The sequence below is a fragment of the Pseudophryne corroboree genome, chromosome 8 (assembly GCF_028390025.1).
Source record: "Pseudophryne corroboree isolate aPseCor3 chromosome 8, aPseCor3.hap2, whole genome shotgun sequence".
NCBI lineage: Eukaryota > Metazoa > Chordata > Amphibia > Anura > Myobatrachidae > Pseudophryne > Pseudophryne corroboree.
Genome location: NC_086451.1, coordinates 25,233,832 through 25,254,619, shown reverse-complemented (window position 1 = coordinate 25,254,619; position 20,788 = coordinate 25,233,832). Strand labels below are relative to the sequence as shown.

Sequence of the window (20,788 nt, the reverse complement as noted above, 5' to 3'; positions counted from 1 at the left end):
CTATTCGGCATCTGCAAGGGGGTCGGCGGCGAGGCTCCGGTGACCCATCCAGGCTGTACCTGTGATCGTCCCTCTGGAGCTAGTGTCCAGTAGCCTAAGAAGCCAATCCATCCTGCACGCAGGTGAGTTCACTTCTTCTCCCCTAAGTCCCTCGTTGCAGTGAGCCTGTTGCCAGCAGGACTCACTGAAAACCTAACAAAACTTTTACTCTAAGCAGCTCTTTAGGAGAGCCACCTAGATTGCACCCTGCTCGGACGGGCACAAAAACCTAACTGAGGCTTGGAGGAGGGTCATAGGGGGAGGAGCCAGTACACACCACCTAGTGGTCAAACTTTTAAATTTTGTGCCCCGTCTCCTGCGGAGCCGCTATTCCCCATGGTCCTGACGGAGTCCCAGCATCCACTAGGACGTCAGAGAAAATGGGGGATTAAATGATGGCAGGAAGAGGATGGAGGAGAGAACCAACTACAGTGGGGACTCCATGGCTTACATTACTCTGTAGGAGATCTCTTTGACCATTAAAGGACGAGTGAACCTAAAACACAAATTGTCACGAGAGCTGCAAACATTTCCCAAACTATGTCAGTGCTCCGATGCCTCCGCAGAGCTCTTCACTGTTCTGCAAAACTAAATGAACACTGGGCAAACACTGAAAAGGGACATTAAAGGTCAGAAGAAACCCGGAAACCAGCTGGAGGGAATTCGTATGCTGGCTTGCAGCAGTGTCACTCGGGGCAGGCCATGCAGCTCATTCAGGGAGAGCCGACCGATGTAAGCTGGGCTACAACTGGCCAAACACAGCACTACCGGAGCAATGACTCATAATCGGCTAGATACTGCGGTAACAGATTGGAACGCTCAGCCTGGCCCATCAAGATCACGTCCGATCTGTCCACCGATACATACGGCCAAACTCGACACTGACCCTGTGAGCGGACGCTCGAGCTACACAGCGAGACACAGGAATATAACTGGCTGCTTTGTGGAAGACTATATCTGTACCCCCCAATCTTGTATCAATATCTTTCTGTGTAATAAGCTACTGAAACGGACACGTAACTCTATCTATGGGTGGAATTCAATTGTTTAACAGACACCCAACTGACTTTTCAAACAACTGAATACCCCCCTATATATTCATGTTTATGAACGTTATCTGTGGATCTTATTTAAGCCGGTTGTATGTTCGGTTCAGTGGATCTGTGCGAAATATGGAAACACCTGATCTTATAGTGCAACCTGCTGAATTGTGACCCATACTCTATATTCAATACATGTGAAGGGTGAGAAGTCCTACATGACGAACGAGCATTCCACGCTAAGGTCTCCACTCAAAGTGTCATCTCACCTTGAGGGGAACACATCAAGCCTTGCAGAAAGATATGGCGGAGAGAGATAAAGTACCAGCCAATCAGCTCCTAACTGCCATGTTACAGGCCGTGTTTGAAAAATGACAGACGCTGATTGGTTGGTACTTTATCTCTCGCCAAGCATTGATACGTATCCTTCCTTATGAGTGTGTATTCCACAACTCCATCAACCATTTGCGCCAACTCAGCCACCTCATTTCCCACCGTGTGCGTGTTCTATCTCCATCTCCAGGGTGCAGCCCCTCCCCCCAAACCACCCCCCACCCCCTAACCACCACAGTGTGTATATTCTCCATCTCACCCCGGGTTTGAAGGACGGCAGCCCGAGGCCCACTCCTATTGTGGCCTTGTTGGGGTTTACCACAGAATTGTAATGGATGTTTCGATGGTAGCTCACTCTGATTGGCTCGTCTTCATTTTGCTGGATCCCGTGGAAAGTGTTGATTGGTTCTGGGCAAAAAAGAAGTTAGGAATCAATGCACAAGGCTTACACCGGAGTCCAACATAATTACACTACTGTCACATCCGCTATTCTACCCGGCAACACCGTACTACTGGCCGCCTCCTCTGTCATACACACATCCGCTATTCTACCCGGCAACACCGTACTACTGGCCGCCTCCTCTGTTATACACACATCCGCTATTCTACCCGGCAACACCGTACTACTGGCCGCCCCCTCTGCCATACACACATCCACTATTCTACCCGGTAACACCGTACTACTGGCCGCCTCCTCTGTCATACACACATCCGCTATTCTACCCGGCAACACCGTACTACTGGCCGCCTCCTCTGCCACACACACATCCGGTATTCTACCCGGCAACACCGTACTACTGGCCGCCTCCTCTGCCACACACACATCCACTATTCTACCCGGTAACACCGTACTACTGGCCGCCTCCTCTGTCATACACACATCCGTTATTCTACCCGGCAACACCGTACTACTGGCCGCCTCCTCTGTCATACACACATCCGCTATTCTACCCGGCAACACTGTACTACTGGCCGCCTCCTCTGCCATACACACATCCGCTATTCTACCCGGAAACACCGTACTACTGTCCGCCTCCTCTGCCACACACACATCCACTATTCTACCCGGTAACACCGTACTACTGGCCGCCTCCTCTGTCATACACACATCCACTATTCTACCCGGTAACACCGTACTACTGGCCGCCTCCTCTGTCATACACACATCCGCTATTCTACCCGGCAACACCGTACTACTGGCCGCCTCCTCTGTCATACACACATCCGCTATTCTACCCGGCAACACCGTACTACTGGCCGCCTCCTCTGTTATACACACATCCGCTATTCTACCCGGCAACACCGTACTACTGGCCGCCTCCTCTGCCACACACACATCCACTATTCTACCCGGTAACACCGTACTACTGGCCGCCTCCTCTGTCATACACACATCCGCTATTCTACCCGGTAACACCGTACTACTGGCCGCCTCCTCTGTCATACACACATCCGCTATTCTACCCGGCAACACCGTACTACTGGCCGCCTCCTCTACCACACATATCCGCTATTCTACCCGGCAACACCGTACTACTGGCCGCCTCCTCTGTCATACACACATCCGCTATTCTACCCGGTAACACCGTACTACTGGCCGCCTCCTTTGTCATACACACATCCGCTATTCTACCCGGCAACACCGTACTACTGGCCGCCTCCTCTGCCATACACACATCCGCTATTCTACCCGGCAACACCGTACTACTGGCCGCCTCCTCTGTCATACACACATCCGCTATTCTACCCGGCAACACCGTACTACTGGCCGCCTCCTCTGTCATACACACATCCGCTATTCTACCCGGTAACACCGTACTACTGGCCGCCTCCTCTACCACACACATCCGCTATTCTACCCGGCAACACCGTACTACTGGCCGCCTCCTCTACCACACACACATCCGCTATTCTATCCGGCAACACCGTACTACTGGCCGCCTCCTCTACCACACACACATCCGCTATTCTATCCGGCAACACCGTACTACTGGCCGCCTCCTCTGTTATACACACATCCGCTATTCTACCCGGCAACACCGTACTACTGGCCGCCTCCTCTGTCATACACACATCCGCTATTCTACCCGGCAACACCGTACTACTGGCCGCCTCCTCTGTTATACACACATCCGCTATTCTACCCGGCAACACCGTACTACTGGCCGCCTCCTCTGTCATACACACATCCGCTATTCTACCCGGCAACACCGTACTACTGGCCGCCTCCTCTGTCATACACACACCCGCTATTCTACCCGGCATCACCGTACTACTGGCCGCCTCCTCTGTTATACACACACCCGCTATTCTACCCGGCAACACTGTACTACTGGCCGCCTCCTCTGTCATACACACATCCGCTATTCTACCCGGCAACACCGTACTACTGGCCGCCTCCTCTGCCATACACACATCCGCTATTCTACCCGGCAACACTGTACTACTGGCCGCCTCCTCTGTCATACACACATCCGCTATTCTACCCGGCAACACCGTACTACTGGCCGCCTCCTCTGCCATACACACATCCGCTATTCTACCCGGCAACACTGTACTACTGGCCGCCTCCTCTATCATACACACATCCGCTATTCTATCCGGCAACACCGTACTACTGGCCGCCTCCTCTGTCATACATACATCCGCTATTCTACCCGGCAACACCATACTACTGACCGCCTCCTCTGTCATACACACATCCGCTATTCTACCCGGCAACACCATACTACTGGCCGCCTCCTCTGTCATACACACATCCGCTATTCTACCCGGCAACACCGTACTACTGGCTGCCTCCTCTGTCATACACACATCCGCTATTCTATCCGGCAACACCGTACTACTGGCCGCCTCCTCTGTTATACACACATCCGCTATTCTACCCGGCAACACCGTACTACTGGCCGCCTCCTCTGTCATACACACACCCGCTATTCTACCCGGCAACACCGTACTACTGGCCGCCTCCTCTGTCATACACACATCCGCTATTCTACCCGGCAACACTGTACTACTGGCCGCCTCCTCTGTCATACACACATCCGCTATTCTACCCGGCAACACCGTACTACTGGCCGCCTCCTCTGCCATACACACATCCGCTATTCTACCCGGCAACACCGTACTACTGGCCGCCTCCTCTGTTATACACACATCCGCTATTCTACCCGGCAACACCGCACTACTGGCCGCCTCTTCTACCACACACACATCCGCTATTCTACCCGGCAACACCGTACTACTGGCCGCCTCCTCTGTCATACACACATCCGCTATTCTACCCGGCAACACTGTACTACTGGCCGCCTCCTCTGCCACACACACATCCGCTATTCTACCCGGCAACACCGTACTATTGGCCGCCTCCTCTGTTATACACACATCCGCTATTCTACCCGGCAACACCATACTACTGGCCGCCTCCTCTGTCATACACACATCCGCTAATCTACCCGGTAACACCGTACTACTGGCCGCCTCCTCTGTCATACACACATCCGCTATTCTACTCGGCAACACCGTACTACTGGCCGCCTCCTCTGTTATACACACATCCGCTATTCTACCCGGCAACACCGTACTATTGGCCGCCTCCTCTGTTATACACACATCCGCTATTCTACCCGGCAACACCATACTACTGACCGCCTCCTCTGTCAAACACACATCCGCTATTCTACCCGGCAACACCGTACTACTGGCCGCCTCCTCTGTCATACACACATCCGCTATTCTACCCGGCAACACCTTACTACTGGCCGCCTCCTCTGTCATACACCCCCCCGCTATTCTACCCGGCAACACTGTACTACTGGCCGCCTCCTCTGTCATACACACATCCGCTATTCTACCCGGCAACACCGTACTCCTGGCCGCCTCCTCTGCCACACACACATCCGCTATTCAACCCGGCAACACTGTACTACTGGCCGCCTCCTCTGTCATACACACATCCGCTATTCTACCCGGCAACACCGTAATACTGGCCGCCTCCTCTGTCATACACCCCCCCGCTATTCTACCCGGCAACACTGTACTACTGGCCGCCTCCTCTGTCATACACACATCCGCTATTCTACCCGGCAACACCGTACTACTGGCCGCCTCCTCTGTCATACACACATCCGCTATTCTACCCGGCAACACCATACTACTGGCCGCCTCCTCTGCCATACACACATCCGCTATTCTACCCGGCAACACCGTACTACTGGCCGCCTCCTCTGCCACACACACATCCGCTATTCTACCCGGCAACACCGTACTACTGGCCGCCTCCTCTGTCATACACACATCCGCTATTCTACCCGGCAACACCGTACTCCTGGCCGCCTCCTCTGTCATACACACATCCGCTATTCTACCCGGCAACACCGTACTCCTGGCCGCCTCCTCTGCCACACACACATCCACTATTCTACCCGGTAACACCGTACTACTGGCCGCCTCCTCTATCGTACACCACATCACCAGAAGATTACCTGTCCCATACTGGTACACCTCCACAGGCCGGTTGTACATCTCCGCCATGGCTTGCATCTCTATGTGGTTCCCGTGACAATTGTTTTTCCTTTTGCGGTTGATGTAAGTTGTGAAGTCTTCGGTCACGTAGTTGGAGAAGTAGTCCGCGTTTTTCATCTGTCACACGGGGGAACACAAGAGAAAGGTGGAGTCATGTAAACGTTGCGACCGCCCTGTGCGCAAACCCTCCAGCCCCGGAGGACCACTCACCAGGTAATCCATGCAGTGTTTCCTGACCACCTCATGCATATCCTGATCTCCGTATACCTGGTCAGCTGGAAAAGAGAAAGGAGGAGATCATTGTAATCTAGCATCTGGGACAACACGTGGCACTACAAGTGCCAGCATGTCCTGGCTCTCTATTGAGCGAAAATGATGCAGCCTGTAAACTTCTTGAGGCACAAGACACCCCCTACCTCAATGTTGCGACTAGTTCATTGCTCTCTTCAGGATCACTGGCATTGGCTCAGGACTCAAAATGGCTGCCTACACCTACACAGACATACAGCACATTATATAGTTTGTATGGGGCCCTGCGAGATCTGTAATCCAGAATCTAATGCCATCGCTCTAGAGCTGTTTAGAGCTCAGATAACATCAGTGAGCGAGAGCTATATTGGGAACACAGCAACAAGTCTGATACATACTGAGGCTTGCAGATCACACAAACCACATACACATAATGGGCTGTGTTGTAAAGCCACAGACTCGATGTAAACAATCTGTCATATGCTAATGAGGGCTATACAAGGCAGCCGTTCCCGCTAGTCACATGACCAACTTTCTTAGAAGTTCCGGGCGGGACAAGAGAGGTGGTTACTCTGCCCAATAGGATTCGCTCGCGGCACAGAGCCTGAGAATAACACAGGAAACCGAACGCTGCAATAACGAGAAGTGGAAAACAGCAGAATAGATGTGTATCTCTCTGCACATCTGCAGCATAATGTGTGTCAGCTCCGTCTGATGCACACACAAAGTGTAACGCGCGCTTAATAAAAACGGTTTCACCTACAGCTATTTTCTCAACTTACATTTCAATAAAGTGTATAAAACAATAACCTCCCTCGCTCGCGGTGATAACAACAGGATAGCAATATTTGGCGGAGTTCCAGGCGGAAATTCTGGGGGGCCGTATTCAATTAGCTGCCAGCTCCATAGTGGCAGGTTACATTAAAGCCTACTTTGTGAGGTAATATGAATCGCTCTACCGGTACCTCTGCAATTCAATTACTGATGAGTCGCAGGCATCGCATACATGTTACACTGTAACACTGCAGTACGGGAGCCGTGTGCGGTGCAGGGAAGAGTGGGGAAACAGGGGCAGATAGGGCAGCAGGACAGGGTAAGAGGCTGGTAGTGGCCATAGTATTAGAGGCAGCTAGATGGAGTCACAGGGTTGGTTAGAATCCCAAGCGTTCTACAGTGACTGGTATCCCAACCGCCTATCACTCGTACCCAACCCTGGAAAAGCACAAGCATGTGAAAGTCTCTAGGGTATTTTGAGGTACAATAAAGGATTTATAAGTGTGTATATACACAAATTTGTAAAATAATAAAAACAACACTTGTAACTCTCATCTGCAAGGTCAAAACCTCTTCCCCATCACTACAACCCCCCAACATACATGGCCCTTATCGTTAAACCCCTTTCCCATCACTACATCACCCAACCTACACGTCGCCCATCATTACACCCCTTTCCCATCACTACAACACCCAACATACACGTCGCCCATCATTACACCCCTTTCCCATCACTACAACACCCAACATACAAGTCCCTCATCATTACACCCCTTTCCCATCACTACAACACCCAACATACATGTCCCTCATCATTACACCCCTTTCCCATCACTACAACACCCAACATACATGTCCCTCATCATTACACCCCTTTCCCATCACTACAACACCCAACATACATGTCCCTCATCATTACACCCCTTTCCCATCACTACAACACCCAACATACATGTCCCTCATCATTACACCCCTTTCCCATCACTACAACACCCAACATACATGTCCCACATACATACATCCCTTTCCCATCACTACAACACCCAACATACATGTCCCACATACATACATCCCTTTCCCATCACTACATCACCCAACATACATGTCCCTCATCATTACACCCCTTTCCCATCACTACAACACCCAACATACATGTCCCACATACTTACATCCCTTTCCCATCACTACATCACCCAACATACATGTCCCTCATCATTACACCCCTTTCCCATCACTACAACACCCAACATACATGTCCCTCATCATTACACCCCTTTCCCATCACTACAACACCCAACATACATGTCCCTCATCATTACACCCCTTCCCCATCACTACAACACCCAACATACATGTCCCTCATCATTACACCCCTTTCCCATCACTACAACACCCAACATACAAGTCCCTCATCATTACACCCCTTTCCCATCACTACAACACCCAACATACAAGTCCCTCATCATTACACCCCTTTCCCATCACTACAACACCCAACATACATGTCCCTCATCATTACACCCCTTTACCATCACTACATCGCCCAACATACATGTCCCTCATCAATACACCCCTTTCCCATCACTACATCACCCAACATACATGTCCCACATACTTACAACCCTTTCCCATCACTACAACACCCAACATACATGGCCCTCATCGTTACACCCCTTTCCCATCACTACATCACCCAACCTACACGTCGCCCATCATTACAACACCCAACATACATGTCCCTCATCATTACACCCCTTTCCCATCACTACAACACCCAACATACATGTCCCTCATCATTACACCCCTTTCCCATCACTACAACACCCAACATACATGTCCCTCATCATTACACCCCTTTCCCATCACTACAACACCCAACATACATGTCCCTCATCATTACACCCCTTTCCCATCACTACAACACCCAACATACATGTCCCTCATCATTACACCCCTTTCCAATCACTACAACACCCAACATACATGTCCCACATACTTACATCCCTTTCCCATCACTACATCACCCAACATACATGTCCCTCATCATTACACCCCTTTCCCATCACTACAACACCCAACATACATGTCCCTCATCATTACACCCCTTTCCCATCACTACAACACCCAACATACATGTCCCTCATCATTACACCCCTTTCCCATCACTACAACACCCAACATACATGTCCCACATACTTACATCCCTTTCCCATCACTACATCACCCAACATACATGTCCCTCATCATTACACCCCTTTCCCATCACTACAACACCCAACATACATGTCCCTCATCATTACACCCCTTTCCCATCACTACAACACCCAACATACATGTCCCTCATCATTACACCCCTTTCCCATCACTACAACACCCAACATACATGTCCCTCATCATTACACCCCTTTCCCATCACTACAACACCCAACATACATGTCCCTCATCATTACACCCCTTTCCCATCACTACAACACCCAACATACATGTCCCTCATCATTACACCCCTTTCCCATCACTACAACACCCAACATACATGTCCCTCATCATTACACCCCTTTCCCATCACTACAACACCCAACATACATGTCCCTCATCATTACACCCCTTTCCCATCACTACAACACCCAACATACATGTCCCTCATCATTACACCCCTTTCCCATCACTACAACACCCAACATACATGTCCCTCATCATTACACCCCTTTCCCATCACTACAACACCCAACATACATGTCCCTCATCATTACACCCCTTTCCCATCACTACAACACCCAACATACATGTCCCTCATCATTACACCCCTTTCCCATCACTACAACACCCAACATACATGTCCCTCATCATTACACCCCTTTCCCATCACTACAACACCCAACATACATGTCCCTCGTCATTACACCCCTTTCCCATCACTACAACACCCAACATACATGTCCCTCGTCATTACAGCCCTTTCCCATCACTACAACACCCAACATACATGTCCCACATACTTACATCCCTTTCCCATCACTACATCACCCAACATACATGTCCCTCATCATTACACCCCTTTCCCATCACTACAACACCCAACATACATGTCCCTCATCATTACAGCCCTTTCCCATCACTACAACACCCAACATATATGTCCCACATCATTACACCCCTATCCCATCAATACAACACCCAACATACATGTCTCTCATCATTACACCCCTTTGCCAACATTACATCACCCAACATACATGTCCTACATCATTACACCCCTTTCCCATCGATACAACACCCAACATACATGTCCCTTATCATTACACCACTTTCCCATCAATACAATACCCAACATACATGTCCCTTATCATTACACCACTTTCCCCGTTAACAAATCACCCAACATACATGTACCACATCATTACACCCCTTTCCCATCACTACAACACCCAACATACATGGCCCTCATCATTACACCCCATTCCCATCACTACAACACCCAACATACATGTCCCACATCATTACACCATGTTCAAAGCACCACACAGAGCCAAACCTCCAGCCCGGGAGGGAGGTGGGTTCTCTAAAGCTCCAGGTGGTTCTGCACCTTCAAATGAGCTGATGCAGTAAACCACCTGCACTGCATCACTAACTACTAATATAGAATATGAGCAGAATATCACAAATTAATGTATACTCTTGTCCCAAGCAAGTCGGAGATGCTGCGGTATACAGGTAACCATACACAGCGCAGGGGGGGGGGGGGGATATTTCGGAGAGCAAAAGAAAACAACAAACCCAAAAGTTAGCAAAGCCTTACAGGCTATTTCAGAGAGTAACTACAGAACGGATACAACCGGCTACTGTAGATGTAGTGCTTAGTGTAAGAGATGTGCACCAAAACTTTTTTGCAGGTCTTGGTTCTAATTTGTCATCCAGTTTTGGTTTTCGGTCGTGATTGGGGGGTGTGTGTGTGTGTGTGTGTGTGTGTGTGTGTGTGTGTGTGTGTGTGTGTGTGTGTGTGTGTGTGTGTGTGTTATATATATATATATATATACACACACACACACACACACACACACACACACACACACACACACACACACACACACACACAATTCCAAATAGTGGAAAACAGGCACTCCAGAGGCTATTTGAAAATGAAAAAAATAAGAATTTACTTACCGATAATTCTATTTCTCATAGTCCGTAGTGGATGCTGGGGACTCCGTCAGGACCATGGGGAATAGCGGCTCCGCAGGAGACAGGGCACAAAAAGCAAGCTTTTAGGATCACATGGTGTGTACTGGCTCCTCCCCCTATGACCCTCCTCCAAGCCTCAGTTAGGTACTGTGCCCGGACGAGCGTACACAATAAGGAAGGATCTTGAATCCCGGGTAAGACTCATACCAGCCACACCAATCACACCGTACAACTTGTGATTTGAACCCAGTTAACAGTATGATAACAACGAAGAAGCCTCTGAAAAGATGGCTCACAACAATAATAACCCGATTTTTGTAACAATAACTATGTACAAGTATTGCAGACAATCCGCACTTGGGATGGGCGCCCAGCATCCACTACGGACTATGAGAAATAGAATTATCGGTAAGTAAATTCTTATTTTCTCTAACGTCCTAGTGGATGCTGGGGACTCCGTCAGGACCATGGGGATTATACCAAAGCTCCCAAACGGGCGGGAGAGTGCGGATGACTCTGCAGCACCGAATGAGAGAACTCCAGGTCCTCCTTAGCCAGAGTATCAAATTTGTAAAATTTTACAAACGTGTTCTCCCCTGACCACGTAGCTGCTCGGCAAAGTTGTAATGCCGAGACCCCTCGGGCAGCCGCCCAAGATGAGCCCACCTTCCTTGTGGAGTGGGCATTTACAGATTTAGGCTGTGGCAGGCCTGCCACAGAATGTGCAAGTTGGATTGTGCTACAGATCCAACGAGCAATCGTCTGCTTAGACGCAGGAGCACCCATCTTGTTGGGTGCATACAGGATAAACAGCGAGTCAGATTTTCTGACTCCAGCCGTCCTTGAAATATATATTTTCAATGCTCTGACAACGTCCAGCAACTTGGAGTCCTCCAAGTCGCTAGTAGCCGCAGGCACCACAATAGGCTGGTTCAAGTGAAAAGCCGAAACCACCTTAGGCAGAAACTGAGGACGCGTCCGCAGTTCTGCCCTGTCCGAATGGAAAATCAGATATGGGCTTTTGTACGATAAAGCCGCCAACTCTGATACTCTCCTGGCTGAAGCCAGGGCCAGTAGCATGGTTACTTTCCATGTAAGATACTTCAAATCTACCGATTTGAGCGGCTCAAACCAATGGGATTTGAGAAAATCCAAAACTACGTTGAGATCCCACGGTGCCACTGGAGGCACTATTGGGGGCTGTATATGTAGTACACCTTTGACAAAGGTTTGTACTTCAGGCACTGAAGCCAATTCTTTCTGGAAGAAAATCGATAAGGCCGAAATTTGAACCTTAATAGACCCCAATTTGAGGCCCATAGACAATCCTGCCTGCAGGAAATGTAGGAATCGACCCAATTGAAATTCCTCCGTTGGGGCCTTCTTGGCCTCACACCACGCAACATATTTTCTCCAAATGCGGTGATAATGTTGTGCGGTCACTTCCTTCCTGGCTTTAATCAAGGTAGGAATAACTTCCTCTGGAATGCCCTTTTCTTTTAGAATCCGGCGTTCAACCGCCATGCCGTCAAACGCAGTCGCGGTAAGTCTTGGAACATACAAGGTCCCTGCTGAAGCAGATCCCTTCTTAACGGTAGAGGCCACGGCTCTTCCGTGAGCATCTCTTGAAGTTCCGGGTACCAAGTCCTTCTCGGCCAATCCGGAGCCACGAGTATTGTTCTTACTCCCCGTAGCCGTATAATTCTCAGTACCTTTGGTATGAGAGGCAGAGGAGGAAACACATACACGGACTGGTACACCCACGGTGTTACCAGAGCGTCCACAGCTATTGCCTGAGGGTCTCTTGACCTGGCGCAATATCTGTCCAGTTTCTTGTTGAGGCGGGACGCCATCATGTCCACCTTTGGTTTTTCCCAACGGTTCACAATCATGTGGAAGACTTCTGGATGAAGTCCCCACTCTCCCGGGTGGAGGTCGTGTCTGCTGAGGAAGTCTGCTTCCCAGTTGTCCACTCCCGGAATGAACACTGCTGACAGTGCTATGACATGATTTTCCGCCCAGCGAAGAATCTTTGCAGCTTCTGTCATTGCTCTTCTGCTTCTCGTGCCGCCCTGTCTGTTTACGTGGGCGACTGCCGTGATGTTGTCCAACTGGATCAACACCGGCTGACCCTGAAGCAGCGGTTTTGCCAGGCTTAGAGCATTGTAAATCGCTCTTAGCTCCAGTATATTTATGTGAAGAGACGTCTCCAGGTTCGACCACACGCCCTGGAAGTTTCTTCCCTGTGTGACTGCTCCCCAGCCTCGTAGGCTGGCATCCGTAGTCACCAGGACCCAGTCCTGTATGCCGAATCTGCGGCCCTCTAACAGATGGGCACTCTGCAACCACCACAGAAGAGACACCCTTGTTCTTGGTGACAGTGTTATCCGCTGATGCATGTGCAGATGCGATCCGGACCATTTGTCCAGCAGATCCCACTGAAATATTCGTGCGTGGAATCTGCCGAATGGAATTGCTTCGTAAGAAGCCACCATCTTTCCCAGGACTCTTGTGCATTGATGTACTGACACATTTCCTGGTTTTAGGAGGTTCCTGACAAGTTCGGATAACTCCCTTGCTTTCTCCTCCGGGAGAAACACCTTTTTCTGAACAGTGTCCAGAATCATTCCCAGGAACAGCAGACGTGTCGTCGGGGTCAATTGAGATTTTGGAAGATTCAGAATCCACCCGTGTTGTTGAAGCACTACTTGGGTTAGTGCTACTCCGACTTCCAGCTGTTCTCTGGACCTTGCCCTTATCAGGAGATCATCCAAGTAAGGGATAATTAATACGCCTTTTCTTCGTAGAAGAACCATCATTTCGGCCATTACCTTGGTAAAGACCCGAGGTGCCGTGGACAAACCAAACGGCAGCGTTTGAAACTGATAATGACAGTTTTGTATCACGAACCTGAGATACCCTTGGTGTGAAGGGTAAATTGGGACATGCAGATAAGCATCTTTTATGTCCAGGGACACCATGACACCAGATTCGCTATCACTGCTCTGAGTGACTCCATCTTGAACTTGAATTTCTGTATGTACAGGTTCAAGGATTTCAGATTTAGAATAGGTCTTACCGAACCGTCCGGCTTCGGTACCACAAATAGTGTGGAATAATACCCCTTTCCCTGTTGTAGGAGGGGTACCTTGACTATCACCTGCTGAGAATACAGCTTGTGAATGGCTTCCAATACCGTCGCCCTTTCTGAGGGAGACGTTGGTAAAGCAGACTTTAGGAACCGGCGAGGGGGAGACTTTTCGAATTCCAACTTGTAACCCTGAGATACTACCTGCAGGATCCAAGGGTCCACCTGTGAGCGCGCCCACTGTGTGCTGAAAATCTTTAGTCGACCCCCCACCGCCCCTGAGTCCGCTTGCACAGCCCCAGCGTCATGCTGAGGGCTTTGTAGAAGCCGGGGAGGGCTTCTGTTCGTGGGAAGTAGTTGCTTGCTGCACCCTCTTACCCCTTCCTTTGCCTCTGGGCAAATATGACTGTCCTTTTGCCCGCTTGTTCTTATAGGAACGAAAGGACTGCGGCTGAAAAGACGGTGTCTTTTTCTGTTGGGAGGTGACCTGAGGTAAAAAAGTGGATTTTCCGGCTGTTGCCGTGGCCACCAGATCCGATAGACCGACCCCAAATAATTCCTCTCCTTTATACGGCAATACTTCCATATGCCGTTTGGAATCCGCATCACCTGACCACTGTCGCGTCCATAAACTTCTTCTGGCAGATATGGACATCGCACTTACTCTCGATGCCAGAGTGCAAATATCCCTCTGAGCATCTCGCATATAAAGAAAAGCATCCTTTAATTGCTCTATAGTCAATAAAATACTGTCCCTATCCAGGGTATCAATATTTTCAGTCAGGGAATCCGACCACACCACCCCAGCACTGCACATCCAGGCTGAGGCTATTGCTGGTCGCAGTATAACACCAGTATGTGTGTATATACTCTTCAGGGTAGTTTCCAGCCTCCTATCAGCTGGATCCTTGAGGGCGGCCGTATCAGGAGACGGTAACGCCACTTGTTTTGATAAGCGTGTGAGCGCCTTATCCACCCTAGGGGGTGTTTCCCAGCGCGCCCTAACCTCTGGTGGGAAAGGGTATAATGCCAATAACTTCTTTGAAATTAGCAGTTTTCTATCGGGGTTAACCCACGCTTCATCACACACGTCATTCAATTCCTCTGATTCTGGAAAAGCTACAGGTAGTTTTTTCACACCCCACATAATACCCCCCTTTGAGGTACCTGCAGTATCAGAGATATGCAAAGCCTCCTTCATTGCCGTGATCATATAACGTGTGGCCCTATTGGAAAATACGTTTCTTTCTTCACCGTCGACACTAGATTCATCTGTGTCGGTACCTGTGTCGACTGACTGAGGTAAGGGACGTTTTACAGCCCCTGACGGTGCCTGAGACGCCTGGACAGGTACTAACTGGTTTTCCGGCCGTCTCATGTCGTCAACTGACTTTTGCAGCGTGCTAACATTATCACGTAATTCCATAATTAAAGCCATCCATTCCGGTGTCGACTCCCTAGGGGGTGACATCACCATTACTGGCAATTGCTCCGCCTCCACACCAACATCGTCCTCATACATGTCGACACACATGTACCGACACACAGCAGACACACAGGGAATGCTCTTATCGAAGACAGGACCCCACTAGCCCTTTGGAGAGACAGAGGGAGAGTTTGCCAGCACACACCAAAGCGCTATAAAAATGTATATAAACAACCCTAAAAGGTGTTGTTTCTGTTATATGCGCTTAATATATAAAAATATCGCCAAAATATGCCCCCCTTCTCTGTTTTACCCAGTTTCTGTAGTGCAGTGCAGGGGAGAGTCCTGGGAGCCTTCCTCACAGCGGAGCTGAGCAGGAAAATGGCGCTGTGTGCTGAGGAGAATAGGCCCCGCCCCCTAAAACGGCGGGCTCTTCTCCCGGAGTTTGCGATATATGGCAGGGGTTAAATACATCCATATAGCCTCAAGGGCTATATGTGATGTATTTTAGCCATAGAAAAAGGTATTATACATTGCTGCCCAGGGCGCCCCCCCCAGCGCCCTGCACCCTCAGTGACCGCTGGTGTGAAGTGTGCCGACAACAATGGCGCACAGCTGCAGTGCTGTGCGCTACCTTATGAAGACTGAAAGTCTTCTGCCGCCTGTTTCCGGACCTCTGGACCTCTTCAACTTCGGCATCTGCAAGGGGGGTCGGCGGCACGGCTCCGGGACCGGACTCCATGGCTGGGCCTGTGTTCGATCCCTCTGGAGCTAATGGTGTCCAGTAGCCTAAGAAGCAAATCCATCCTGCACGCAGGTGAGTTCACTTCTCTCCCCTAAGTCCTTCGTAGCAGTGAGCCTGTTGCCAGCAGGACTCACTGAAAATAAGAAACCTAAAAAAAACTTTTTCTAAGCAGCTCTTTATGAGAGCCACCTAGATTGCACCCTGCTCGGACGGGCACAAAAACCTAACTGAGGCTTGGAGGAGGGTCATAGGGGGAGGAGCCAGTACACACCATGTGATCCTAAAAGCTTACTTTTTGTGCCCTGTCTCCTGCGGAGCCGCTATTCCCCATGGTCCTGACGGAGTCCCCAGCATCCACTAGGACGTTAGAGAAATTGTATTGACAAAGAAGCAACGTTTCGGGGCTGTGCCCCTTCCTCAAGGCATACCAATACCAATGTATTGGTATGCCTTGAGGAAGGGGCACAGCCCCGAAACGTCGCTTCTTTGTCAATACAATTTTTCATTTTCAAATAGCCTCTGGAGTGCCTGTTTTCCACTATTTGGAATTGTGTATGCTGTCTATGGTTATGGCACCGGGGCATGCTGCTTGTTTAATTTGAGTGCCGGCTGAATTGTCTTATATATATATATATATATATATATATATATATATATATATAAAAACCACATAATTTGGCCCATTCAATTCCAGTCATATTTGACCACCTCACAATAATGTTTTCATACGCTTTATACCAAAGGCTGCAGCGAGCTGGCTGGCTACTAAGCGACAGAGCAGAGGCACAAACACACGGCAGTTTACAGCACATCTAAAGGCCCATACACACTTGACGATAAAATGAACGACGTCGTTCATTTCAGCCCTCATCAACGACGTCGCTCATTATATCGTCAAGTGTGTATGCATCCGACGACCACCGATGCGCGGCCCCGCGGGACGTTAACGACCCTCGCTTATCTGTGGAGCATGTATGCTCAATTTCCTCTATGGTCGTTACCGACCAGAGACGTCGTTGAATGTGTATGGTGTGAACGACGAAAGACCAACGACCAAGCCACTGTTCACCAGCCCTGTTCCCAGCTCATTATTTTAATAAACTGTTCAGCTTGGATGCTTCAACGATGAATGGTCTTTGGTCTTTCGTCTTTGGTAGTGTGTATGCCAGTGGTTCCCAAACTGTGTGCCGTGGCACCCTGGGGTGCCGCGGGACACTTGCAGGGGTGCCTCAGGTTGGTTGTCAAGGACCAATTCAAACTATTTATTGTCAATTTAATAGGCAAAACCAGTTCTGGTGGCTGCCAATTATAAAATATGTGGACAAATCACCACACAACTGACCCGAAGGATGACATATAAAAATAATTTACTTAATCTAATATTTTTTTCTAAATTTCTCAATAAGAAACTTGTGGCCTAGGGGTGCCGTGAAAAAAAAATCTGACACTCCAGGGTGCCGTGACTCACAAAAGTTTGGGAACCACTGGTGTATGCTCATGTCGTTTGCTCAGCTGTTCAAGGGAAGTTCAAGGGAAGTCGTTAATGACGGTCGTTAACGACGTGTGCATCGTCAAGTGTGTATGGGCCTTTAGAAACACTGCCAAACAGCAGTGGCAGGAACTAAAAGTGGTGCAAGATGGAATTGTTCTTGGGCTCTCCCACCCTTATGTTGATTATTAAAGAGGATTTGCACAGTTTAACAGATTAAGCACTCAGCGATAGAGACTGCCACTTTTGTGGCTGAAGTACTTGGTTTGTTGGGGCCCCAACAAACCAAATTTTTTTTTTATGGACTACCTCCGATCACTAATGAGGAGGTTGATGAGGGTGTTAAATACATTATAATCTTGCAAAAATAAATTTCATGAACTCTCTGCCAATTACGTAACATGGACGAGGTGCCTAGATGGCTTACGTCCCTATCCTCTATTAACTTTGACCACACAAATGGAGCAGATGCCTTCACAAACGTCTGGATTTGGGTAAAATTAATCCCACACCTAAGAGGTGGCCTATTTGGTTTTATGCCCAGGCATCACAATGGCTCTCTTTTTATTTCGGGCAAGAACTCCAGCCACTGGTGACTGACTTACACAAATAACATCATCCTCAGTGGCAGATAGTAGTAGTACACACATATCTACCTCATCCTGTTCCACACAAGCATCCTCAACTTCTATTATGTCCTCATCACCATCTTTACTTTTACTGCTCCCCACATGTGCAGATATGGTTGAAGGAGGAGTGTGTGAGATATGTCACGTCAACACATAGCTAACGTGGACAGCCCTAGACTCTCCTCTGGGATGTGTGACGGTTCTGAACGCACAGTTTGTTCTACTGCCGTAATGATTTTTATTTTTTTGACACCTCCTCTAGACTCTGAAAGGTCCTGCATCGTCATAAGAGGCAGAAGAAGATGCATCACTGACAGTTGCAGAATCATCACTCAGAAATAAAGGCCAAGGCCGAGTCTTACCTTGCCACTGCGTGTGGTGAATGGCATGTTGCCAATTTGATGTTTATTTGCACCAAACTTTCCCTTTATTAGAGGTGTTGTTTTTATGACTGTATATTGGGGGTCATTCCGAGATGATCATAGCTGTGCTCAATTTAGCTGACATGCGGGGGGACGCCCAGCACAGGGATAGTCCGCCCCGCATGTCAGTTCCAGCCCCCCCCCCCGCCCCCGCACCACAGAAGTGCCAAGGCATTGCTCAGCGGCGATGCCTTTGCACTTCAAGAGTAGCTCCCGACCAGCGCAGCTTTAGCGTGCTGGCCGGGAGCCACTCATGGCTCCCCGGCCCGCAGCGGCTGCGTGTGACGTCAGGCAGCCGCTATGGCCCGCCTGCCGTTCAGTCCGGCCGCGCCTGCGTTGGCCGGACCGCGCCCACACGCCGCCTTTCCGCCTTCCCCCGCCCAGCGACCGCCTCTGCCTGTCAATCAGGCAGAGGCGATCGTAGCGGCCCGACGGCCTTCGGCGCATGCGCAGTTCTGACCCGAGCGCACCGCTGCGATAACATGCAGCGTGCGATCGGGTCAGAATGACCCCATCGTTTCTTCATTTTAGATGCCCTGACTTAAAGCTTCTACACCCTTGAGCATCGACTATAGTTGAAGTTGAGGGACTAGTATCAGCAGCTGCAGCGATAGTATTTGGGTGCTGCTCCTGCTCTTCTCTATATTGCTTGCTATCCATTTTGTTAAGTGGCAGCTCAGCTCACACTGAGTGGAGTCAGGCCGCTTTTCCACACAGGCAGTGGGGTGCAGCATACTGGAGGTGCAGTCCAGAAAACAGTACAAATTATACAACAATATATTTTTTAGACTTTATTTTTTATTTTTTTAAACGGTCAGCCAGGCTCACACTGCGTGGAGTCAGACTGCTTTTTTTTACGCATGTGCACTGGGGTGCTACAGTGTACTGGGGTGCAATGGGTGGGGCCTGCAAAGTCCATGCAGCATTCCAGGGAATCCAAACCGCTCATGTCTAGTAACCGTTACAGCTGTAACACACTTCTTCTTCTGAGAGTGCACAAGGGCAAAATAAGTGTCCAGTATGCAAATATGGGGACTCAGGGCAGAAGAGCTGACTCTCACAATGAGTCCCCGCATTTGCATACAAGGTTCTCTGACAGATGGGGCATGCCAATCCTGCAATCACTCGGTACTGCATATAATTGCCTATTTTATCTCTCCAGGTACTAGAATCAGTGATCTGGTCGGATATATCACCTGGTGTGCGACCAATCTAATGGTCATCAGCTAGATTACTAGCCCCAATGGTAAATATGGCAGGTAGGGGGCCGCTATTGTTCCATGTCCAATCTCTCCAACATACTAACAGCTCCCCAGCGTGACACCACTTCCACATGGCTGAATTCCGTCCACTCCCACACGTCGCAAGTGGCATGCTCCTGTGTATGGTGACCTTAGCTGAATGACAGAGGAGACCAATCACCTATAATGGTGTAGGCTGATTCCATACAATGTCACGTGTTATAGCGCTGGTCACGGGGCCGGCCTTTTTACGTACACATTACTGAACACGGAAAGAAGCCCTAATATGAAAGATCACTGTGCATCTTAAAGGATGCGTCTGTGTAGGATGTTAATAGCTGGCGAGGAATGCTGGGACTTGTAGTATGACAAGTAATGTATCAGGCAGCTCCATAGGAAACACAGAGTAAGGGGCCCTGCTGGAGAGACCCCAGTGTGATTGCAGGACTTCTCGGCACGTTCCACCTCAGCAGCTTCTCAGAACTCAGAGAGAGAGGTCACAGAAAGCCGGGGGATTCACAGAAATTGTTTTCATTGAAACTGAAACCGCACATGGGGGACCTGCACCGATGAGGTGAAACCGTGAGTGGTTTGGTTTCTTGAAACACCG

General features: G+C 49.5%; 1 protein-coding gene across 6 annotated transcripts in view; it reads right to left on the bottom strand.

Moving 5' to 3' along the window:
* OTUD5 (OTU deubiquitinase 5) overlaps positions 1-20,788 on the bottom strand; it is a 58,363-nt gene that overhangs the window by 11,206 nt on the left and 26,369 nt on the right. For all 6 annotated transcript variants that reach the window (XM_063936091.1, XM_063936088.1, XM_063936090.1 and 3 more), the window contains exons 3-5: positions 6,147-6,211; positions 5,897-6,053; positions 1,672-1,820 (exon numbers count right to left, since the gene is read on the bottom strand). In XM_063936091.1, coding sequence (XP_063792161.1) covers positions 1,672-1,820; positions 5,897-6,053; positions 6,147-6,211 — 371 coding nt within the window. The remainder of the gene's footprint in view (positions 1-1,671; positions 1,821-5,896; positions 6,054-6,146; positions 6,212-20,788) is intronic.